This window comes from Pundamilia nyererei, unplaced genomic scaffold, assembly GCF_000239375.1.
Source record: "Pundamilia nyererei isolate P.nyererei 1_Seehausen unplaced genomic scaffold, PunNye1.0 scaffold00071, whole genome shotgun sequence".
Lineage (NCBI taxonomy): Eukaryota > Metazoa > Chordata > Actinopteri > Cichliformes > Cichlidae > Pundamilia > Pundamilia nyererei.
In genome coordinates, this window is record NW_005187472.1 from 1,636,674 (window position 1) to 1,662,145 (window position 25,472).

General features: G+C 39.6%; 1 protein-coding gene across 9 annotated transcripts in view; it reads right to left on the reverse strand.

Moving 5' to 3' along the window:
* Nucleotides 1-25,472, reverse strand: part of gulp1a (GULP PTB domain containing engulfment adaptor 1a) — a 94,195-nt gene that overhangs the window by 845 nt on the left and 67,878 nt on the right. For 6 of the 9 annotated variants that reach the window (XM_005736865.1, XM_013911773.1, XM_013911774.1 and 3 more), the window contains 9 exons: nt 15,008-15,069; nt 10,752-10,823; nt 5,276-5,374; nt 5,019-5,156; nt 4,709-4,825; nt 3,252-3,338; nt 2,271-2,501; nt 1,920-2,058; nt 1,728-1,822 (listed from right to left, as the gene is read on the reverse strand). In XM_005736865.1, coding sequence (XP_005736922.1) covers nt 1,728-1,822; nt 1,920-2,058; nt 2,271-2,501; nt 3,252-3,338; nt 4,709-4,825; nt 5,019-5,156; nt 5,276-5,374; nt 10,752-10,823; nt 15,008-15,069 — 1,040 coding nt within the window. Of the gene's footprint in view, nt 1-379; nt 391-1,727; nt 1,823-1,919; nt 2,059-2,270; nt 2,502-3,251; nt 3,339-4,708; nt 4,826-5,018; nt 5,157-5,275; nt 5,375-10,751; nt 10,824-15,007; nt 15,070-25,472 lie in introns of all 9 variants that reach the window. The other 3 variants (XM_005736866.1, XM_005736868.1, XM_005736867.1) reach the window with 3 other exon arrangements.

The window sequence follows — 25,472 nt, forward strand, 5'->3', positions numbered from 1 at the left end:
CAAGCTAAACGCTACTGACACCGCATCATGCTGGGTCATGCATTTTAGACAAGATCAGAAACGGCAAGGCATGAATCCTAATAGGAAAACTCAATTATAGCAGATCAAAGTAAGTCGAGCTTATTTTGCAAATGAGGCCGTCATGCACCCCCAACATTGTTTATGTGCAAAACAAATATTTTCAAGCTTAAGCAGTGCGTATTTGTTCTTGTTAATCAAAAAGACACAGAGTAAGTCATGAAGAAAGCTGAGCTAATGAAGCTGCCACAGATGCACTGGCAGCGTCGGTGCAGTCTGCAAATGTGAGCGCGTGCAGCTGCATTCAGAGCGTGCAAGACGAAAACACAACAGCACAAGCAGAGGGTAAAGGACTACGAACCATCTCTGCCGCTACGAGTGAGAGAGGGAAAGAGATACGTTCAGCTGTTAGTCATTAAGAAGAGAAAGAACAGGAAGGAGAGAAACATCAGAGCAACGCTGCCTCCTACTGGCGACACGCTGCCAAAGCTCAACAGGTGTTTTCCAAACTGAACCTTGGATGTCGCAGTTTTGAAGTCACAACTTTTTGAAGCAAATGTTGTCATTTTCAGGCGGTTTTTACAGATTCATGTGAACATGGTGTAACTACACTGATAACTGTGTGACAGCACGAAAACAAGCTGCAGCAGCTTTTCAAACCCTTTTTCCCCATGTCCTGCTATTGCAAACAGAAAAAAAGCACCGCTACAAATCCACTTAATTAGTCTCATCTGTTAACAAGGCTGCGAGGTGTGTTTCTAATAATTACCAATTACAGGACAGGAAGCCCTGCGAATAAATACCACCGACTAAAGGAAACTATTTCAGGATCACTTTTGTAGTTTGTTAGGAAATGATGGATCCAATTAATTCCACTTCTGCACTCACTGACCTTTAACAAGAACGTGCATTTGTCTGTTAACACAAATCAGTTACAGTGGGTGTGAGATAAATTCACACACTTAACAAAAAAAAGTTGTTATCTTATACATGAGATCATATATTCAAATCCCGATTTATCGCTTTGGATTAAATGACTGAACACAAGCTCCTTTAGCTCTCTCAGTCTTTGGCAATCCCCACAAAGGTTTGAGACGCAGTCTGAAAGCAAAAGTTTATTTCTAATAAGCACCATTGTTTTTTTTTATATTACAGATCTGACTACAATATTAATTTATGGCTCCATCCCAAACACAACAACAATTGCTTGAACTCGCTCTGCTGTAATATCACGACATTTTCATGCAGGCAGGAAAACAGACTGATACACTAAACACTTTTAATTAACACACTCCTTTATTAACACATTAGTGTTTCTGTGTCTTCTGATTAAAATGAATAAAGGAGCTACTGTTACCCATTGATGAGTCACTAAACCTTTCCTCATTAGATAATTCCACGCAAATTGTTTCTATTGCTGTGCGACTGCATTTTTCTACTCAAACATTATTTATTGTAATAAAGTGTGTACTGTATGGTGGAACTGATGTGGCAATTACAGCGGTGTGCACTGCTGTTAGACAACTGGAGTTTGTTACTAGGTTCAGCTAAGGCGTCGCTTGTGATGCGCAAAGCCTTTATTTACGAAAGCAAGGGGAAAATCTTTAATCTTCAAAGTAATGGTTGTGATAATAAAAAGAAGAAAACAGTTTCACAGTTTAAGCAGCCTGCCTGCAATTCTTCTGAAAGAGACACAGTGATGAGCTCACCTGCATCTCATCCAGCTTTGACTGGATGTCTGGAGGGAAATCAGCTGCCCCGCAGGTGAACGGATCAAACGGCTCTGCACCAAACAAATCTTTACCTACATGCACAGAGCAGATCAACACTGTAATGATCAAGGAGGCACATCGAGGGGGGAGGGGTTAAAACATCGAAATGCAAATAAGTTTTTCACTTACTTATATCTGGTGGCAATGTGGTGGGTGGAGGGGGTGGGCAGCCGTTGCTGGCTGGTGTGGGCACCAGTGGTGTCACAGGGGAGAAGGGAACCATGTCAAAAATGTCTGTCGACTGCGGCTTCATTGAGATACTCCCCGCCTGCATACAAAGTAATGGTTGAGCCACCGGCAGAGACCTGTAAGTTCACCCATGCACAAACTACACAGCTATTTTTCTCTCTTTTTTTTTTGCATCAAAGCAAGGGAAGAAGAAGAAGACGAAGCACAAGCACCACACAGACAAAGGCAGGAGATAACAAGGCTCCAGGGACAGAGAGACAGCACAGAAAAAGAGAAGCGGAGGGTGTTTACGCGAGGCCGCGGGATGCTGCAGCCCTCGTTGGGTTTAGGAGGGAGGAGAGCGGGTTTGGCAGGCGGAGGAGTTAGTAGCCCGGTGGACAAGTTGGACTCCGGTGAGCTCATAGGAGTGAGAGTGACAGAGGAGATTTCCAGACAGGAGAGCGACTTGATGCTGTGGCACCAGAAGAGAGAGGACGGCCTCTGCAGCATGTACGCTTCATTAGCTGCGTTTATGTGCAGCGGCTGAGAAAAAGATCGCAGACAGGAAATGACCAGAAAGAGAGAGACAGAGACAATATTATTCAGTGTTGTAGAATAGGGGAGCTGTGGGTAATTGCATTCTCAGGAGGCTGTCACAAGTGCTGGCATTTGCCCCAATTAGATGCCGAATGTATCGCATTCCTCATCAGACCAATCAGGTGTGTAATTGCTTTGCTTCAGATACAGACCCCTGCTGCCTGCCTCCAGATAGGCCTGGTCATTCCAAACCGGAGTCGTGCATTTAATCGCACAAACACAATCAGCAAAGCCAGCTGTCCTTAAAAGTACTTTTAAAACTCAACAGTTTAAATTTAAGTTTAAATCAGGAATCTTTTAGAATTAAACGACGGTTTAGGTTGTGCACTTCTGGCTCATTCAGAATGCTTGAATCACAGATTATGTTATTAAAAAGTGCTATTACATTAGTCAGCTGTTTCGTACATAATGAAAGTCTTTGAATTAAACATCTCAAAAGGAACAAAAGCAGTTTTGTACAACTCAACAATTCAGCTGATTCTAGTGGCGTTGCTTTGTCTGGTATAACAGACACTTCAGGTAGTTTTAGATGGATATTGCAGATATTGGATATTGTAATGCAGTCACTCTATTGTTCCCCGTGGCTACAGTAACTGCTGTTGAAAAGGACAGAAATCAAAGTCTAAGGTCTCATTTTCTTCTGTAAAATCTACTTTTCTAAACTGAAGTTTGGCATGCAACGCAGTTTGTGCTTACTGAAGGTACGTGTGCTATCATCAGCTGTTCTTCAAGCTCTAGCAGTTGTTTCTTTAGCTCAGAGTTTTCTGTTTCCAGTTCTTGAATCTGCAAAAGATACAAACAGAATCAGGACACAGGGCAGCAGAGTGCAGAAAAATATTTGATGTCATAGTGCAATTTGTGTAATTTGCTTATGATACAGAGTCACGTTCGAACTGCTCACATGTCTTTTTTTTAAACAGAATTCGACACAAATGACAAAACACTGTACTTTAGCACACTGCTAAAAACTAACTATTATTAAGTAATTAAGCTGTCGCGTCAACAATGAGATACTGATATTCAACAAATCTTTCCTGAGACTTTGCTGAAACATTGAGATTATAATAATCAAGAAAAACCTATGACGTCTGTGAACTCATCAGACAAGTTGATAAGTAACCAACTCCACACAGCTTTAAGCCACAAAGGTATAGGATAGCAATGGCTAGTTAGCAAGCTAACTTCAGTGCATATCAACAAAATACACAGAAATCTGCCATGATGTCATAACTAAAATTACCGACAAAATATGCAAAAATGAAAGTTAAATATAAACACTTTTAAAACAGCCAACAAAAACACTAGTTTAGTTGTTTCCTGTAAGGTTACATAGTGTTTAACAAATGTTACTCAAATGGGAACCCTGAAAACCATACATTTCACACCTGAGCCTCAAGTCTCGCAGCCCGGTATCAAACGACTCAGGGACCGGTACCGGTCCGAGGCCCGGAGGTTGGGGACCGCTGTAATAGAACACACATGCTGCTTTGCTGAGTATTACCAGCAGGGGGCAGCAGAAGTGATTTTGGGATTAAATCAAAATAAACGGTAGATCCTTGCCAAGCTCTGCTCAATAGCCATTTCTGGACCTTTGCTTCTATCACAAGGTCTTTATCAGCAGATGTTTATTCATGCTGAACAATTTGAACTCAATAATCACTAAACCTTTAACATGGCTCTGTGTCTGCATGTCTGTGTACATGTTCATAAACTGCTGAGTTGGCTGTACTGTTTAACACACTTGAAAACACGTCTGCTTAACCACCGTCCTCCAACTGAGGTTAAAGTACACGTGAGGCTGGTGTTTAGCTAAAACATCACGTCCCCAATTTGATCAAATTTATATGAATATCTGAACAAATCCAATTTTAAACACTTCCCATGGGACGGCTCCGTGTTTTCAGCTGGGCGTACAATAATTTGACTACAGGCTGGCTCTGTTACAACAGAAGTCTGCGTCATTAATATTCATTAACAGTTTTTTTCCTTTTATCAGCACAGCTTAATTGTCCACACTGGATGATTTAAGACAATCAATAGAAACAAGCTCCGCATTAATTAATAAAAACATCAATGCATCTGCACGGTGGTACACGCTGTCAGAGTGTGTGTGTGTGAGCGAACGAGCTCCGCGAGCTGGATGTGAGACGCACTCGTTTCTGCAGGGTTCCAATCTGTTTCCTGGTTTCCACGTCTTTGCCTCCAGACTCCAAGAACTTCTTGTAGGCCAAATCAAAGGCTTGGCCGATAGTTAAAGTTATCTCTTCTGCCTGAAGCACATAGGAAACAAAGACTGGCTCAAACACTAAATAAATGTGAGTACAGCTGTAGTTTTCACTTAAGCTGATCGTGAAAGGTTAACTGTGAGATGTCAAAATACCTTATTTTTCAGCAATCTGACTCATGTATTTCACATTTGTATCCAAGGAAACAAGCAAGCTTGTTGAAGCGGCAGAGACTTACACATTTTTCACTGTCAAAGACGTAGCAGAGGTGTTTGTTGGACTCTGAGTCTTTGCAGATAAAAGTAAATATCCTTTTATCGGTTTTGTCATCTGCGCAGAAGGATATTCTGTGTAACTGACAGTTATGCTGCACATCCTGGGGGGAAAATAAAGCATTTATTATTTACTCTGCATATGAGAGATGACTTCACAGTGTTTATTTTCCGTATAATCACAGTTGTCATATACAGTTGCCTATATCCTTTCTGGACTCACTTTTGTCTTGGGATCTAGTATCTTCACGCCATAAATGGAGATCTGAAGTTCCACTTTCGGGATCTTCTGTCCCTCCGACTTTTTGATGTGCCTCTGAAACTGCAAGAGGAAAAATTAGTATGATAAAAATGCAATTAGCATATAAGAAAGTATGCCACATGACACACAAATACAGCTACAGTAAAAGCATGGTAAGACATTTTTACCATATCCTGGATTTCTGCATTTAAAGCTGCTAATTCATTAGCAACCAGCTCAAAAATGTAGATACGATGAATGTGTTGGCACTGTTTGTCATATTTCTGCTCAAAGTACAAACGTAAACACTTGTTCTGTTTTGTTCTCTAAGTATATCTGAGACCACATTTCACTTTAGCTGCTAAATATTAAAGCAAGAGCTATTGACATTAGCGAGGTGTCTTATGCTGGTGGCATGACAGATGCAGTTGTAAGGAAAGGACATGCCATGTTTGCTAAGAGTCTGAATCAAAGAGTAAAGCCAAACCAAAGAGTTCAGAGATGTAACATTTAGTAGAGCTGAGATGATTATACTTTGAGTACAATTCCCTTTACAGTACATATTGTCATTTGAGGCACTGTTCATGTAAAGATTATGATTATTGCTGCTTTAAAAAGAAAGAAAAAACAGCAGTAAAACTGAATGCTGTTCTCATCAGTGTAGACACAAACCTCTGTGCAGCATATTATCTTTAAATGCTAATTAGACTTGATCGAGGGAAATGCAATCATTAAAGTTTCCTGTTTTACAGAAGAAATTAAAAGTGTGAACCATGTAGTGGGTCCATCTTTGTTCTCTGCCAAAAAACTGTTTAAGTCTTTCTTCATTTTGTTGCCAAGTGTTATAAATACAAAGTGAACTTGGCAGCGAGTTGAGGACAACAACCAATGAAATTTAACCGGAGTGTATGCTGTCAGTTGAGAAGACATGCAAAGAAGCTGATAATATGACAACTCCTTTTTTTATCTCAAGATAGAGTACAGAGCATAAGATTCTGACACTTGTTTGTCGGGAGAATCTGACCAATCCAAAATCTACAAACTGCAACAGCATTAAAACCATTGACAGGTGAATGACACTGATGGCCTTGTTACAATGGCACCTGTCAAGGTGTGGGATATATTAGACAGAAAGTTAACTGTCATGTCTTGAAGCTGACATGTTGGACACAGAAAATGGCTGTAACAGAAACACAGCGGCTTTACCAGAAGCCAGTTGTGAGGGCTATGTGTGGGTTATGGCGCCTTAGGCTCACTGATGCATGCGGAGAATAAAGGCTGACCCGTGTGGTCTAACATCAACTCCAAATTTCTAAAACCTTAATATGGATGTGATAGAGAGGCACTAAGGCACAATGTGCATCCCAGCTTACAGAGTACATCAACTGTATATAAAAGATGGATATTGACATCAGCTGCTGGTTAGTCCAAATGTGAAGCTATAAGCTGAATAGAAACATTGAAACCAAATGTGAGGAGGAAGGTAAGGATCTGACTAAGAAACAAGAAGACAAAGCACGCTCAAGCTTTTCAATGATAACAAAGCAACAACGTACTTTATCTCACTTCTTTGATTCTAATGGGGAACATATTTTATAAAATGAACAACACTCTGTAATTAGGACTTAAAGCCATCTTATCAGGAAGGTTTTTGCTGAGGTCACAGAAGCTGAAAGCTGGTTTCCCTTATGTGGACCTGTGAAAAACTAAATACAACCCCATGATTCAGTAGCTTACAGAATTACCTTTAGCAACGATAGCTTGACGTAATCACTCTCTGTATGTATTTATCAGTCTCTCAGATCATTGTGGAGGAATATTGGTCTACACTTCTGCCAAAACGCCTTGAATAGATTGTATTTGATTAGCATCACCTGGCTGCTACCTGTCCTCTGAATTCCTATGGAAGTAAAAATGTTGGAATGCTCACAAGTGAACAAATAAGGCTTTTGTGTCTACTGCTTTCCAATCATCTTCTTGCCTGCCTTCTTTGAGCCTGGTGGATGGTTTAAATCTGTCCTCTCTGTAATTCTCCCTTTCAGACTCCTTTGTGCATCCTACTTCCTCCCCATCTCCACCTCAGACACCTGAGCCAAAGCTCTATTCAAGCCAGCTATTCTAGACTCTGGTCTAGACTTTAGTCTAGACGCTGTCCTAAATCCTTTTACTGCTGGGATTCAGTCCTGCCACGATGGGTTATCGGAGACTAATCGCCAAATATATTAATTTCTCCATCTCAATAAATCATGTTCGATTTTTTTAAAGTGATCTCTCTTCATTGAAATGCACAGTTGAGGCACTTCTGCATGACTTTCACGTTTTAGACCCAAAATTACACCCAACCTTTTTATATGGCTGCATATGAAGCTGTGCAGCTTCAGACCAGCTGAGTGTGTCAAAGCTGACTTCTGTGCAGCACTCAAAGAACATACATGAGCTTTAGAGTGAGAGCGTGGACCAATAACACAATGAACTAGTCAGGGAAGGATGTTTCATCTTTTACATTTTGTGCATTTGTGATTTTTTTTACAAGAGGCAAAGAGGGCAACTTGGTGTAATGCTGAGAACTCTTGGGTCCAGGCATTCATATGCATGGTATTTTTCCATGTACCACCCACCTAAACACTAGTCACACTGATCCCTGATGGATGTGGTATTCCCTGACAGAAGTGGCCTCTTTTAGCAGAATAATGCACCTGCCACAGTGCTAAAACTTTTCAGGCATGGATTGAGGGAACTGAACAAAGAGTTCAAGGTGTTTACTTGGCCTCAATTCCCCAGATCTCTATCCAATTCAGCATCTGTCCTTCGCTGGGTCAGAGCTCTTTTGGGGGCACAAGACAGACCTAAACAATCTCAGGCAGCCGGTTTAAGTGTTGGCATGGATCAGTTAGCAGACAAAATCATAAAGACAGGAGCTAAAAGAAGATGCTACCCCACAAATTGGATCACATCATCATCACAAAATCAGTCTGAGATTACACCAAGAGATGGAAGCAACTGAGACCTAAAGCACTTTAAAAAAGTCAGCATTCTTTTCAAAAGCATCCTCACTTTACTTTCACTGCCTTCAGCGGTTACACAGTTGTGAAATTAGAGATACATGTTCGCTAAGTATCTGCTCCTGCCATAAAAATAGATAAAAGAAAGCAATCAGAAGCCTTACCATTTGCCTTCATTAAGAGTTCTTTTATATAGCCTCTAACACTAAAGCAGTAAATTGATGTTTATATAATTTAATACATTTACATTTCAAAGCCTGCAGACACAAACATGACCAGACACGAAGAGAGCGAGAGGACAATAAATGTGTGTTTCATGGAGATGCTTCTTGCTTGAGCAAAACCACAAAAGTCATTTATATATACTAAGTGATAGAAGAGTACATTATTTGACCTAAACCATGGAGATGTGCCTTTGAGGCTGTCTCCGAAGTTGCAACATTTTTTTTTCTCTGCACATGATCTCAGGAAGCACAGCTAAAGTCGTCCCGACTGCCAGCGTATCTGGGAGCGTAACCATGGAGCCTTGGTCAAAAGCAGATCAAATGCAATGTAACAATAGAGGTACGGGTTTGGAAAAACAAGTCTCCCCCTCCGAGTGGCCTCAGAGATTCAGCTCTTGGCAGGAGAAGACGGGGGGGGAGGCCAGCATGCAGCGAGTGCATTACCAAGAAGCCGTGACAAAGAGAGCTGCCCAGGTTTCAGGCTGTTCCCATGCTTAAAGGTTTGATTAGATGTCTGTAAGGTTGAGGAGTATGTGTCTGGAGAGTAACCCAGGTTAAGTGCAATTTTGTGGGCAGGTTTAATGAAACTTTGTGTACTAAACACAAAGGAAGCCCTAAATTACAAATGAGGCTGTTTGTCAAAGTGACTCATCGAGCACTTTCTTAAACGGTTGTTTAGCAACTTATACTACCTCTATGACTTTGACCACTTCTACCTTAATTAAAGAAAACAAATATGGGCTGTGACGGGGTCAAATATAATAGAACTTAACATTTTTACAAAAGTTAAAGACTTCAGCTTAAAGTGAGTCCTCAATAAATAAGTTTGTTTTGTTTTCCAAAGCAAGGCTAATTTATGTGTCTTAGGCACAGATGTAACATGAATGCTTAATGAGAAAGCTCTTAAAAGAAAACCAACAAAAACAAATTTATTCCCTCAGTTCCTCCACGCTTCTCCATCTATTTTAGTGTCTTTCAGCTCATTGTTTCGGTTTTGATTTGGAATCACCTGCATAGCACCAGTGCCAAAAAGATATAGTGGTACCAGATCTTCAACTCGTTCCCCAATAAAGACAACTGTACCCCTAATGATGACTTTTCACATGTCAGGATTTATCAGTAAAGATGTGGCTTGATGACCATTAGCATAGTTTCCTGTTTTTCCCAAGGGTAGCTTCATCGACAGAGACCACCCTCACTAATTTCTGGTCCACACCCGATCGTTTTGTTTCATACGCCGGCCTAAAATATGACAGCATCTGCTCAGTTCAGAAAATATCTTCAGGGGTTACTCCTGGTAGGCTTTTAAGCAGTAGACAGTTAACACTGCACTTCTGACCACCTTACAAATTCATGTTAATTACTCTGTCTGGCCTCCAAAACTCCTGAGGGGAAAGTCTGCCTCTTAAAAGCTTCTCTGTGTTCAGAAGAATTCTAATGCCAGCCTCAGACTGCATGATCTGTTTCTCTGTGATGACAGTCACTCTGTTGGATTACGATTTCACACAGTCATGAAATCTTACTCTTTCTGACTGATACCTATGACATACTACAGGTTCCTTCCTCATCAGCCATGTAAGGAAAAAAAGCTGGCTTTCAGCCTTGCAAAGTACCGATATCATTCCTGTTACGCTTTGTCATGTTTACAGCTGCACACAGCTGGTAGAGCGTGCTGTGCTCATACTGGTCAACATCACAGACGTCACAAAACCATAATGCTTTCAGACCAAGTCCATTATGAAAAAACACCCAAGATAAAGCAATCAACTGCTGTCCATGATGGACATTTTCATTCCTAACGCCACGCCCTGCATTGTCTGTACTGGGCCGCTATTGGGCCAGTATCATACAGCCTGGATCTGGTATAATTGTGCATGCCTTGCCCTTTAATGCAGGGCAGGGAGTCTTTTACTATTACAGCTATGGTGATTTAATGATTTATTTCAGGCTAGAACCTGAAACAGCAGCTTTTATTCCTGATGAGTATTTCCTGTAACTAAACTTTACATCTACGCTGAGAAAGGGGGGCTGAACGAACTAATGTGCTTATCCAGCAGTTCTACACAGCTTATTAGCTGAAAAACTCCAAGGGCACCTTGGTGCTGGCAGATGAGGGAGGGGGGCACTTGCCACTCACTCCCACCTCCCCTACTCTGAGCCCCTTGTCCAATCTGGTCACTCAAGAATGCTCTGCTCTCCTTTAGGCTACAGCTATCTGGAGACTAGCTTTACCTTGAGCTTTCTGACTGCATCCTTTACAACTTCTGTGCCTTTCGGAGCTTCAACCTCTGTGTTTCCAAGGAACTGAAAAGAGAACAAAAAGACGCACACAGTAAAACAAAAGGTGTAAACAAGTATTTAATTACATAGCCCAATACAAAGAAGATGATGAAGAATACTTCTAAAATTCAAAAAGCAGGTGAGGTGTCAGTGTGTGTATTAATAATATTTAATAATGTGTCAAATCAATTTATGACCTTGCTTCATCCACTGTGCTCAAATTCATCCTGTTATTTTCTTCTTCATGGTAGGTCTGTGGTAGGTCAACGTAGTCAGGGTTTAAAGCACCGACATGTTTTAATAAAAATACCAATATCTGGCACCAGTGCATCATATTCTGTGCTCCTAAAGGAAATGCTACAGTGTACTTTGGTATTCTGGCCTACGGACATTGGCCAAAAACTAGGTAAACAAATGAATCCATAAAGGATGAGTTGGATCTTTTATCAAACTGTAGGAAAGAGGCTTTCTCAGAGTTTAAAATCTGTGGAGCTTCACGTTTAAGTCACTAAAATCTCAAATTTGTCACTCTGACTTCAAATAAATGTAGATGATCTTTCACATCCTGAAGGCATTAGTATATATTCTTCTTCATCATCATCTTGCATTTCCTGTATAGCAAAAAGTTATAAAAGTGTCTTTTACACATGAGGATTGGATGAACACACACCAACACACACAGACGCACACGAGCAGCACTTCTGCTGTTCACCAACAGATGGAGCCGTTAACCTTTGAGCCTGAACATCGTGCGCCCCATCTGGCAGCAACAGTTGTAATTGTTGCAGTCACACAGGTTGCTTCGCTGCTTCCTGAGCTTAATGTGTGGAGCCTGTTCCAATATCAGACTTCAAAAACACTGGTGTCAGAGCCTTCAAGGCTGGCACAAACAAAATAACAATGTCTCCCATTGGAAGCTGAAAGCAGCTCCGGCAGTTTGACTGTCTCTGTGACACATTAAAATCTTTGTGATGCAGGCAATGACTTGGCTGTGCTAATACCCATAAAAATTTGGAGTGCGCACTGCCAGCTGCCGTGGCTGTAATAACAAGAGGTGAAATACAGAATTTATTTGTATTTTTTTAAATCTTGCACATGTCTGACAGCGCTATAAAAGAACCCTTCCGTCAAAAATCAAATCAATTAATATAGCTTCTCCATCCAAAACGTGTCTGTGTAACTCTTTGGTGGCTGAGAGCCTCTGACGTCTTTCTAAATGCAGTAAGACAGGTGAACTAACACCAGACTGCAAGTTATCAATAGAGCCAGAAGACAGATTGAGGCTTCAGAGCAAAGTGTCAGCATTCTGCATCGGTGTGACAAATGTACTCTCCACACTTATGCTCATCTCTGGGAGTGCTGCTGACAGATGCCCAGAATAGAGTGGAGTAACACTTGTTCCTGACCAGTGCATTCTGGGCTGCGACTGGGGAGGTCTCACAAGGCAAACAGAGCTCGGAGGCTCATCCATCAACTGGTGCACGCAGCTGAAAACGAACCGGCCCTACCTCTCGTTGCCCGCAGAAAGAACTCACATTTTCAACTGCAGACACACACACGTGTCAGCCTTGTGGCAGGTCTCAAGTGTTCACTCAGATGACAACATAGAGCTCAGTTCCAACTCACCATCCATCCGGTGTTCACTCCTCCAAGCTGAAAGTTCTCAGATTTTTTTTTTTCTTATACACCTTCAGAAAGGGCAGGATCTGTGTTGTGCATAATTTAAGTGACTTGTGAATGTGACATGATTACTGATGAAAGACATGGCAAATCTAGCAGCTCACCTCTCAACATCCTCTTTCCTCTTTGAGCCCACAGGTCAATCACACTGAAGCTGCTCATAAAAAGCACCGTTAGAATTTGTATAACTGTCTGATCGGATCAAAGAACTGGCAGACCACCGAAACCAAAGCTCACTTCAGTCTCAGCAGTCGTCACTGCGTAAGAAATTAAAGGTAATACATTTTAAAAACAGTGGACTTAGTTCTTAGCTGGGAAGTTGCTGCTGTGATTTACTGATGACAGCATAACGATTTAGCATGAATATAAAACTGCAGATCTGTTGTGATTGGTGTGGATGTAAAGATACTGCTGCAAATATCAGCGAGGGAGACTTCCTGTGTTACCTGTTCTACAATTGTTCTTAAAATTGAACTCAAACATGATCAATTAAAGTAATTTGATATAGATATTTTATTCCTCTTAGGAATACGTTTAGTAAATTACAAAAGAAGAAAACTCATCAGCGACAATCCACTTTGATAATAAATGAATCATTTCAGTCATTTTTCTAGCACAGATGGAAATAACTTTCAAATCTCTTTCCAGCTTCTTTTAATTTGCTTGTTTTTCTTTGCTTGTTTTACCAAAGGAACGATCACTTAATTGCGATTTCAGTGAACAAAAAACATGAAGTCCATCTTCTGTGTATTCCCAATTCAGTCTTTACCCGAAGGATCTTAAACCGTAAAACAGATGAACACGCTTGAATCAGCCATCAGTCACCAGTTTTAGTTCCAATTAGCTTATTATCACCTGCACGCAACACTAAAGTTATTTTTCAGCCTACATTTACACCAGGGGCATCATGGTGGGTGATGTATTGTTGCCAGAGATAAAGTTTAGGGGAGTGGCTACTTTGATTGGCAGGTGTTCTGAAAAGGAGCTGCAGTTTGTCGCTGTCTGCTAGGTCGCATTTAACAATATAAGATATTAGATCATGTTTGTGATGCCGTTTCAAAACATTTATAGTTATTTTTGTCTACTGTGTGGTGTAGTTCCTCCAAGAAATTCAGATTTTATTGAGTCAAATTCTAGTATTTTCTTGTTATATCACAGTTAGGATTTGATCTCAGGTTCAGTTCATGAAAGTTTTGAAGTGCCGTCAAATCGAAATGATTGAAGTTATCAAAGATTTTACGTCTTCGTCAACGTTTGAAAATAAAGAAAAAGGGTTCATTTTCTTGAGGCTAAAAGAGAGCTCGCTCTCTGCTCTAACTATCTGGCACATTGTTCAGTGAACTGCTAACTGAGCTTATTTTTACAGTACTGAGTGCTTGAAACCTGGGAGATCATGCCAAGCACATTCCCAGCACTCCCCCCCCCCCAATTCCTTCACTGATGAGTCCTTTACTCAGATCTCAGCAAATTTAACCAGACGGGGATCTCATCACTCAAAGCAATACAGCGAGTATAGGAACTGACAATGTGCTTTGATTTTAGAGATGTGCCTTCTGCCGGCTTCCTTTGCTTCTTTGCTGCATGCAGGAAGGGAGCTTCAGCAGTTTGCAGCGATATTTTGGAGGCAGTCTTGGAGCTCCACCTCCGTTCCAGCATCGCATTTGTGAAGCACAAGAATGTAGGCCGACAGATTTTGTGCCTCATAGGAGGAAAACTGTCGAAATGAAGCAGAAAACCAGCTTGACAGGGGAGTCCTCCCCAAGGGACACAGTCCCTCCTTCCAGGGGTGTTTGCTGGATATTTGAAAAACACCTTTTTTTCCCCGGTGTTTTATAGCAGATCCTGATTCCAGGCAAGCCTGAGAGCCATTTCATTACAAGTTAGTCCTGCATCAGATCCAAAGTTCTTACCTATTTTGACGTGTGCATGTACCACTTTACTTAAATCCCTCTCTGTTCACACACTCATTAAAAATAAACAAATCAAGAAGGCTAAAAGACAGAGTCTCCTTCAAATTAAACTTTGATGAGGAAGATTTCCTTCCCCGCATCACAGCACCAAGAGACAACAGCTGCTATGAGAGACGAATACAACGGTATCAATTTTTTGACAGTACTTGAGGTGTGTGGGCAGGGAATTAATTTAAACACCATTAAAAATCCAAATTATTGTTACATTGAGGAGAGGGGCTGAGGTTTATCAGCCGTCTCTGTCAGGAATTTTTATGCAGCCTCAACCTAAAACAATGCATCTATGGACAGTGAAGCTCATTTGCTGGACAATACCAGAGAGTGCAATGAAAGGCCTGGTGCTTATCAGGGGAACTGCATTGTGGGACACACAGACAGAGAGATTTAACAGGCATGACTGGAGGGAATAAACACAGACAAAGGTGGGAGCCACAAAAGAACAGACTTCTTTTTCAACTTGCAATAAAAGTGTCACAGTTCTTCGCCGTTTCATTATTTTGCAGTCGCCCTGCTCTGACAGAGCTCATTAAAATGTAGCAGGCAAAGAGAGATACCTACCTTGGCATTGTAGGCTATGTAATGCTTGGCCAAAGCTTCTGGGGTGTGCATCCATGATTTATCTGAAATGATACAGACAGCTGACTCAGTATGACAGACTTAATCACCCAAGTTAATACAGTACAGGTACAATTAGCCACATGCATTCAGTGGTTAAATGTGAGGCAGTGAGTAGAAGAAATTAGCTGAACCTTTTAAAGAGGAAAAATGGAGAAAATTGGCTCATTCTGCGAGACGCAGTGCTTCTTTCCCATATATTCACACCTGGAAGCTTCACATCACAAGTACAGTTCACCGCCACACATGTGAGGGTCTAGCAGCATCACTGGAGCACCCTTTTAGGGGCATACCAATGAAAGCTAGGCAAGGGAAAATGCTGATTTTAATTTCACACCTCAAGTTATCCAACATGAAAGGTAATTGGACCTGTGACTTACTGGTCTAAATCCCGCTTCTCAAACTGTGTGTGCTTTGACTGAACGCAGCAAATTTCAGAGACCGTGCACTGTATTCAATAAAAATGCAAACGCATGGAAGGAAACTGAGCCCGATGTGCTCTAGGTGGAGCAAATTAGAGGGGAGATGCATCTTTGCAAGTGGACAATGTTTCCATATCACATAAGTATGCGTGCCCTGTTACTCCACTTCAAAATATCAAAAAACAAGATAGAGAAGGTAAGGAGTGGAGGACCTAACAGAGCAGACACAGTGAGAGTGCATTTTACCAGTTAGCTACAGTTATCCAAGCAGACTATATAGAAAACCAGTCAGATTCTTTGTGTTGCTGTCACCTGAGTCGTCGCTAGGAAAAAGTATGTATTCCAAATGTGGACAGCCAGTAAGATGTTTTTGGAGGTTACTTGTCTCCAGAAGCAAGCAAACTAAAAGTGAAGTAGCAATTAAACTTTAAAAAGTGCGACGAAAACTAGAAATGAAGAACTTCAAAGTAAAAGCTGATTTTTTTTTTAAGTGTTGGTAAGGCAGAGTTTTTACTTTGAAGGCAAGCAGTGTCTGTTACACATTTATTTAAATACAGCTCAGAAGTCAAAATAGCAACAGTTTACAGACAAGTCGGTGTCTTTCATACAAACAACAGGCGACCACAGAAGTCTGCTTGTATCCACAGAGATCACAAGGAGGTTTTTGGTGCAGCACCTTCTTTGCAAACATTTTACTTACGCTACATGTCTGAGTTTACTTGCTACTCATGTTAAGCAAACTGAGCAAACTGGGTAGCTTGGCTGCCCTCTGTTCAAACACTTATTTGTGTTTTTAGTTTATTAAGTTTGGTGGTTTGGGTACATGTCAGAGTGTGGCAGTGGATTACATCTCTGGTCTCATCATTTGCGAATGTTGTTAGCTAGGTGAACTCGTAACTTGTGTGGTGTTTAGCCACATTAGTTACAATCAGTACAAGGGCGTCTCTCTTCAGTTGTAGGTGGTTACCTGTTTGTTTGATTGCTTCAATTCCTGATAGCTCATTTTGTACATCAGAGACCAAATTAGAGTTAGAAAGACAATAAAATTTGGTATAATTTGGGGTCCACATGCCACTGCATGCAGTGTTTGGTTTCTCAGTAAGATCCACTCTTCACTGTGATACCCAGTTTAAACACAGCAACCCGGTGACCATCAAAATATTTAAGCTGAGGCCTGACAAGCTGTATGCGCTGGCTGATTGCATATTCTATCAAACACCTATGGGTTTACATAGCCTGGAAATAAGCTGTGAAATTCACACAAAATAAATAAATTTGCCTTCCATACTCCTTAGAGCATCTAATTTAATAATCCTGCATTTACCATAACATAATTGTAACCGTTTTTTAGACATGTGGCAGCTTTTGAAACATCAGTAAATCCTTAAATAAATAATATTTGTTTACATAGAGCATGGAGTATTTTGTCTGTGGTGCTTTGATGAAAAGTGACCAATAGGGTGGTCTGCTAATTTGTTCAGTATTGTCTTCGTTCTCTATTTGCAGAGCTAATCAAATGTGAAACTACACACAAATGGAACCATTTATTTTCAAATGGGTCCATCAGATAAAGGATTGCATAAAGTAATATCTTTTGCTAGCATTGGTTAAACTAAATTAGAACTTTAAAACACCATCTCTCTCAGCTGAAACACTACTCCAATGCCAATGCCAATCAAAAGATAATCTGTGTTTAATCACTTGAGTTTTAGCACCGGTGTATTTGTTTGTTGGGCAAATCATCCCACAGTGCCTATAGTTAGTGATTTACAATTTGCCCTGGAGACAGTCTTTGAAGATTTACACCAACACAAAGTGAGCGGTGGTTCAGAGATCATTACAGGTCACTGATGACACAATCCAAAGCACCCATTATGCCATTTTCAGCATTTCTTAATCACCCACTGATTAAGGATTCTTTTCGCTTTTCATTTCCACATTCATAAACGGCTTATCGCCTCGTTAATGAATCTTGGGACAAAAGATGCATGACTGTGACCTTGGGGCCACTTGGCTCCTGTAGGTTGATTGCGTTAATCAAGACTTTGCAAGGTGCAAACGATGTGATGTCAACTTTACCGCGTCCTCTGCACAGGTACGCTAATTACTTTGTTTACATTCATGTGCTGGCTAAGTGGCTTGATGAATTTAAAGTCTGTTCTAATTAGTGTTAATGTGGTACACCGCATTTGTTTAATTGTGACTGCTTAGGGTTGCTAACCTACAATATTATTCTCAAAGAAACTTTGGCAAAAGAGCATGTAATATGTAATGATGAAATGTTTGGAAGATTTTTTGAGATTATACGTTTTAATTATAATAATTTATTTAGCAATTGTTTAAATTCACAGATTTAATGTGATGGATATTTACCTGCCAAAAACAAATACAAACTATTGTGAATGCGTAATATTTGACCACATGCTGTTAAAACTCAAACTAAATGGATGCAATACATTTAAAATAATCTGGGTTAACACGACTGACTATTTTTACAGCTGTAAGGCAAACTGTGTTGACTCGTTTGAGTAACTTTTGATGGGGAAATATGAATCACATTAAGTTTATTAAATTGTTTATTTTAAAATAAGCGCCCGTACTGTGTTTTCTATCCAAATGAATAGAAAACACAGTACTGTGCAGAAGTCTTGAGCTACCCATCATTATCGGTACCAAGGAGGTTATCTTTTTGTAGGGTTTGCATGTCATTCACTCATTCTGTCTTTTAACACGATAGTTCAAAAAGTTTTTAATAATTCTAAAATATCTGCTAGGTGTGCAGAGTGGGGTTATATTAACATCCATTAAAATTAGGCTTCCATCCACTGAGTTCTTCAAGGTCACCTTAATGATATATTGGTCAAAAGTTGACAAAAAAAACCTTAGCACTAGACCGTAACTATAAGTGTGGTGCTTATTGTCAACATATATAGAAAGTGTTGTATAAGGATTTATAATATCCCGTCATATCTGACCTCTGACCTCTCCTTCAGTGTCAACAGACACATCTACAGGTCAAAGTGATATTAATGCCATATAGCAGAATTTAAAACTGTTTCTCACTGCCAGCGCCTGTATTGAAATCTCATCTGCATGTAGTAAGTGATATATGGGGATTTGAAATATCACATTACCTTGGACCTTTGACCTCTTCATCAAGGTCAAATGAGGTCAAATTGTCATAAATGGCTTTTATCTTCAAAACAGTGATTAAAATTAGTCTGTCTTTGTTTGTATTAAGGAAATGATACTGGTGTATGGGCATCCAAATATCATGTTACATTTGACCTCTGACCTCACTTTCACATTCAAGTTGACCCCAAAATGTTTTCTTTCTTCAGTTGTCAAGAGAAAGAGAATGAGCTTGTTAGTTGGAAATATACTGTAGTATATTATTATATATCAAGCTCAAGTTATTAATGTCCTGGTATTTACAAAAAACTAATTTTATTAAAAAAAAATGAAAAGAAAAATTAAAAACAATGAATGCTACAAATGTAATATAATCCACATAGATAAAAAAAAAAAGAAATACTAAAATAATTTAAACTAATAGCTCCAATTTACGCCAAATAAATTACTTTTATTACTGCATTTTGCAGTTATTTTTTGCTGCACTACTAGTATGTTTGAAAAAAAAAAATACAATATACAGAAAAGAAGTAAATACTGGACAAAGAACAAGATTTGCACAATCTGACTGCTTCTTGTGTCCTCCTGTTTTGCTTCAGAGGAGCCAAAATTTCCTGTCATTTTTTGAAGTTTCACACCGTCTCATTCTGTTCTTACCTTATGCTGTACTGCCGCACATATATCCCATTTCCATGCAAAAGTTAAAGAAGTGATGGGTGGCTTGAAACTTTTCACAGTCCTGTACATGTAACTGAAATACAGGATCTTAAGAATTTAGACTAAAAAAAAAAATTGAAAAAGTTGATTTTATGCCTCTGCAATTCATTTTGATGGCAAACATGCCCACAGCCTTACAGCTAAACAACACTAACACATCAGTGTGGTGGTTTGTTTACAGTCTCCAGCACTGCACTGTGAACTTTTCTCTACTTAAACTGTATTCCTTCCAGGTTTACTTAACAGCTGTGCAATGAGATTAAACCTGCTTACACCTTGCAATGGCCTCCTCTAAAGCACAATCAATTTCCTAGTGGGAAGCTTGAATGAAAACTGACATAGGAATGAGGCGCCTCCTCCCTACTTTTACAGCAAACTCTAAATTCCAAGAAGAAGTCAAGAGAAAGGATGGAAGAGATGCTGTGCGGGCTGACACAGCCGCATGGCAGGTAGGCTGGCATTATTTTAAGGTGTCAGCACACACTGCTCTGATGAAAGGAGAGGGGGGAGGGGGATGCTTTTTGTCTCTCTTTGCTGTTTAAAAATGGCAGCTATGTGAGCATGACAAAAACTGGCCACAGTGATATGTACAGTTGAAATAACTGTTGGGGCGTGAGGAACAGTCGGGGAATCTGAAGGTCAACTTTATGTGGATGAACTGTCAAGTGTTGGGTGGAGATGAGGGAAAATTTAAGGGCTGACAGCCGGAAAAGTGTCGCTGCTCCTCTGTCTCACAGTGCAATGTACTTTGGAGCGACAGGTTTTGTTGCATAAAGGTCACAAGTCCTTCATGCATGTTACACTGCAGCTCCAACCATTATTAACAAGAGCTGTCTTCACATATCTTTCGCATCATAGAATGATCTCCTTCAAAAACAATGCCTATTTTATACTTATTCCTGAGAATGAGCCTGGGGATTTATTTTATAAATACATATGGACAGTTAGGGCCATGTCCGTAATAGGTCCTTGAAATTCTGCTGCTGTACACAACCCCAGTGGCTTTTACATGAAACTATTAAAATCTGAATGAAGTGCAGACCTTCAATTTTAATTCAACAGGTTTAATAAAAAGGTACTGCATTAACTGTTTAGGGATAATAGACATTATTATACGTACTGTCCCATTTTCAGAGGCTCAAAGTTAACTGGCCAATTGATTGCAAAGCAACTTTGTGGCCAGGTGATGCATGTTTCAACTGACAAGTTGAGGGGGGAAAAAAAAGTCTAAAGTTGATTTCAAAATGTTGAAATTGGTGACCGTTGATTGGAAATCTCAAGAGGAGGTACAAATAGGTGTCAGTCTATTCGTGCATAGGCTGAAAAAAAACGAAATTAACATATCAGAGAGACAGCAAAAAAACTCAGGATTGACCAAACAGTTTCCTTCATTCTTAAAAACAAGGAATGAACCGGCTCGAAGGACCACAGAAAATATGTAAAGTGCATGGTGAGATGTCTTTATGGAAGGAAATATAAAGGTTTACAACAAGGTGCAAACACCACTGGTTACACTCAAGAACAGGAAGGCCAGATTAGACTCGACTTTAGCAGAAAAGCTCTACAGGAGTCTCGACTTCAAACACTGATTTGAAACATACCACATTATTTGTCAAACATGGCAGAGGCAATATTACAGGATGGGCATGTATGACTGCCAGTGAAACCTGGTGAGAATCTGGTGTTCAGCGGCGACAGGATGAATTCAGCTACACTCTCTGCTCACATTCACACAAATGCTGCATAACTGATTAGATGGTACTTCACAATAAGAATGGATAATGACCGAAAGCAAAGTACAATCCAAGAGAAGAAATGGCATATTCTTCAATGACCAAGTCCAGATCATACTATTCAGTTACGACAAAACTGAAGTGAAACCTTTTGAAGTAAAGCTTGAAATAACAAAAATGTAGACTGCATCACATCCAATCCAATGTGGCATTGTATCGCACAAGTAAGCATGCTGGTTGAAAAGGAGAAAAAAGAAAGAAGCTTTAAGTTCTAAGTATAATGAATTACTGTAAACAACTTCACCCAAAAGTGATCCACTATTGTTCCAGAATACTGCTTTATTTTCGAAAACTGCCTCTTGTTGAAAATCAATCGGCAAGCTGGTGAACTTGCAGCAGAAATACCGCCCATGAATGCCTGCTCTAATTACACAGAGTAGACAGATATAAATGGTTTAATCGCTGGACTAGAGTAAAAACAACAGAAATAAACAACGTTTGCTTCTGGCTAAAAGTAAAATTTCACACTGAAACAATACAAAGAAGCAGCTTTGGAGAAGTGATGGTCCTCCACTGCAGGTTTCACTAATAATGATGAAGAAAAGAACAAAGAAAACAAAAGAAAAACAACCGAACACGAGATTGCCTGATAAACATTTTAATGTGGTGCACTGGAAGGAAACGAGACCAACACGTTTGTTGTCCAGCAGTTTCATCTAATACACCATTATCAAAAAAATCTCTTATCCACAAGCTAACAGTTGTATTTTACGATTTCTCACAGTTTCTTCATCTCAAGCTCTACTTTTAAAAAGTTCTTCATGTCAACAGTGTGAAGAAAAAAAATACTGCATTTACTTTATCAACTTTAAACTACACTGACTGAAATCCACGGATATGTTGCAAATAAAAATGCACCAGATACAATACAAGTACCTGTGGATTAAAATGACCAGATAATGCGTTCACTATTCCTTCAATTGTTCTTAAATTTTAGGTTTTGCATTTACTTCTTATGTTCTCTTTGCATTTGGGCATTATTCATTTCATGCAATCTTGTTTGCTTCTGTATTTTATTTTTATTTTTCTTTATTAAGTAATACAGAAATAAATACATTAAAAGCAAATTTGAAAAGCACAGAAATTGTATTTTGCAATTTTCTGTTCAGTTCCTAGATCTATTTTTAAGATCTTTAATGTTGTATTTATGTATCAAGTGATTTAAATAGTGTGTCATTAAATTAAATCCAGGCTTTGTCTCTTGTTTTTCTGTGTAGAACTTTGCAAATATTGGCATTACAGCATGGAACATAAAAATAAATTCCTCCTATTAATAATATAATACAATGACTGTACTAAACCGGGAAAGACGCCGACGTCAGCTAGATCTTGAATTGGATAAGGGGTTTAAAAAAACGGGTTGATGGGTGGATGGATGGATGTCTGTTACTACTAAAGCTAATTAGAAAAATAATGAAATGCTTAAGTCAAAAATTGCATGAAGTACTGTGGTCACAGAGAAACTGCCTAATATTCCTTGTCCTTGCCTTGTCGAGCTTGAGTGCCACGCTGTAAGTGCACTTTTTTTTTTTTATACGGCCACAAGACGAGTGCAGGCAATAGACTAATTCACTGCAGTGCTCAATCAATGACACACAATGAATGTGCTGGCTATGCACAGTTCTCCATCAAGCAGAAGACAACTTCAAATGGGCTCCAAGCAGAGCAGACCTAAACCACAATTCTACTGCAGACTTGTGGGAGAGTGTTACGCTGAGATAAAGACTTGGAGAGTTTAAACTGTACTTCTCAAAAAGATGTAAAGTTTAGAATGTGGTGAGCTACATAAATGAAGTAAAACTGTTGCAATCACATGGGGACAGGAATTCTTCTGAGAAGAAATCTCTTGAGGTTTCGCCTTCATCATATACAGTACATTTGGGGAAATGGACAAAAATGTCACAACTGCCCTGCAATTTAATTCAAGTCAGTACCAACAACACTGCAATACAGTGCCTCAGAAATGAAAGCTCTCTGCAAGTACAAATTGAACATTACAAGGTTCACTGTGGTTTCATTATTGCAGAGCTACTGTACTGAAGTTAATTATGTTCTACAAATGCTTATGATTTTGTGTCAAGCTCCTGTAAATTATTGTAATACGACTCCTCCATTCTGCCAAAAACTATGGGAACTGAATTTAAAATGAAGAGAAAATTGCAAATATTGACTGTAGGAAGAAAGTCCAGGCTCATTCAGAGCTAATGCAGATTTTAAGGCCAAAAAAGGAAACATGCAAAAGGATCATGCAAATGGCCGTGTGGCTTTACAAAATAACACTGTCAGAGCAGATGTTAAGGCAAGGACAATACAGCCTCTCCTCTCACACTGCAGTGTTCTCTCAGGACAAGGCAATCAGACATGCATGAATTAAACGGTTACTACTTATTTGTGCTCCGATCATATCGCAAACCAATAATGATGGCTTGTGTAATAGTTAGAGGGATCATTTCAGGAAAGAACATCACTTGGACTGGTAATTATTTAGTCCAGCCATTCAGCTGTGATGGCCACGAAAAAATTAAAAAGCCCATCCATCCATATCTAATTTTCTATGTGGGTGCTTTCAGTTAAATATAATCATAATGGTGGATAGAGAACATCTGACCATTTTTATAGCAACAATAAGAACAAATAGAACGCATGCACAATTCTCTTCTCATTAACTTTAGTTTATTATATGTTAGAGGATTCAGCAACTATCTGTAGCCATGTAGATATTGCAATAAAAGTCGTATTGCAGTTGGAATGATTGAGAACCCTCATTAACCAGCTGAGCTTCTGCAGAAATTTTGTTAAAGGTACTTTTGTGTAAAGCATTTCAAAGCCCTCATTTTAAAATGTTCAAAACCTTCTAAAATGAACTAAACCTTTCAACAGAGACCATAGCTTTTCCCCCGTGTTGTGATGCCTGTGTGTTGTGTTGCAGAGATATCAAGTGAAGTTGAAAGTGGTCCGCGCTGTCACAGGACAGTGCAGCAAATCGGTGCACTGTCCAACGCGCCGAGTCCAACAACTGTTTTCAAGCTTGTGTTACTTCACCATTTACACAGAATTTCTTTTTTTTTTTTATATATATATATATTTAATACAGAAATATTAGATTAGTTAGGAGTCATCTTTCAAAGTAGCATTGTAAAATTATTTCAAACATACAGATTGTAATGCTCATTAGGTTGGATCTAATGAGCTCAGCTACACTACTACTTTTTAGCAAAACACTCTTTCTGGTAAAAAATGCTTCTCAGGCACAAAGTGTCCCTTGATTTTGGTGTCATGAAGCATCGGATTACAGAAAAACTTAGCACGTATTACTGCTAGTGTTAAGTACTCTGTCACATTTAAACACAGTGGCTAAGTGTCATTTTGTATTGTGCAGGGTTCATGTCTAGGGGACGTTTTAACCCAGAAAAACCAATGATATTTTCTTAAATGATGTAACTGCACCACCAATCGTTCTAGCTCCCAAAAGCAGTATGTCTCTTTTTTAAAAAGCACCACTTATCTCTTGGCCAATCCATCAGGACACCTTTTGCCAGCAGGATTGGACAAAGCAACAATATTTGATGACAGGGTAAGAACATGTTCCGCATTAGAACCACAGAATAAACACACTGCCTTACATTTTTTTAAAGAAACCTAATGCTTTTATCTGATTAAAAATAATAAAAATTAGGGCTGGGCCATATCATACCATTCATGGTAATACCGGTATAATGTTAGGCAATGATAAGAAATGAAATATCGCAATAGAACATGGGTAAAACATTCATGCACCATGCCTTTGTTTTCATACGCACATGGCAGAAAAGGCATGGCGGCGACGGAAAATTAGAAGGGCGAAAGCGGATTGTTGAATGACAGATGAACCAGAATTGGTTCATCAATTGGTGCAACTTCAGTGGTGTGGAACTGGTGTGGCTTTCGTCCGACAGATACACACCAAAGCACAATTTATGGTAGAGCATGCAAGCGGGCCGTCATTATTACCATGTTTTTCGGAAAATAAGTCGCTCTTAAAATCCTTGGATTTCTGACCAAACCAATTTTATGTGGTACACGGCGCTCAAAAATCTGTCAAATGTTTTAGTACGACTTTGCTAAGCTACGAAGCCGCACCGCTTGATGGGTTGTCGGAGCATTACGGCTATCGTAGGCAGGAGACTCGCGGAGTGATACATACTGTGCTTCAACATAATACCATATTGTGTGTGTATAACCTCTTTTTAAGTTTTGTGGATATTATACATGATTATGCTGAGGATATGTCAGCCAATTTCCACTGGAAATGCCTTTTGGTTAAACTGTCAGCAAGGAATTTGCATTTGCACTGTTACATTTTTA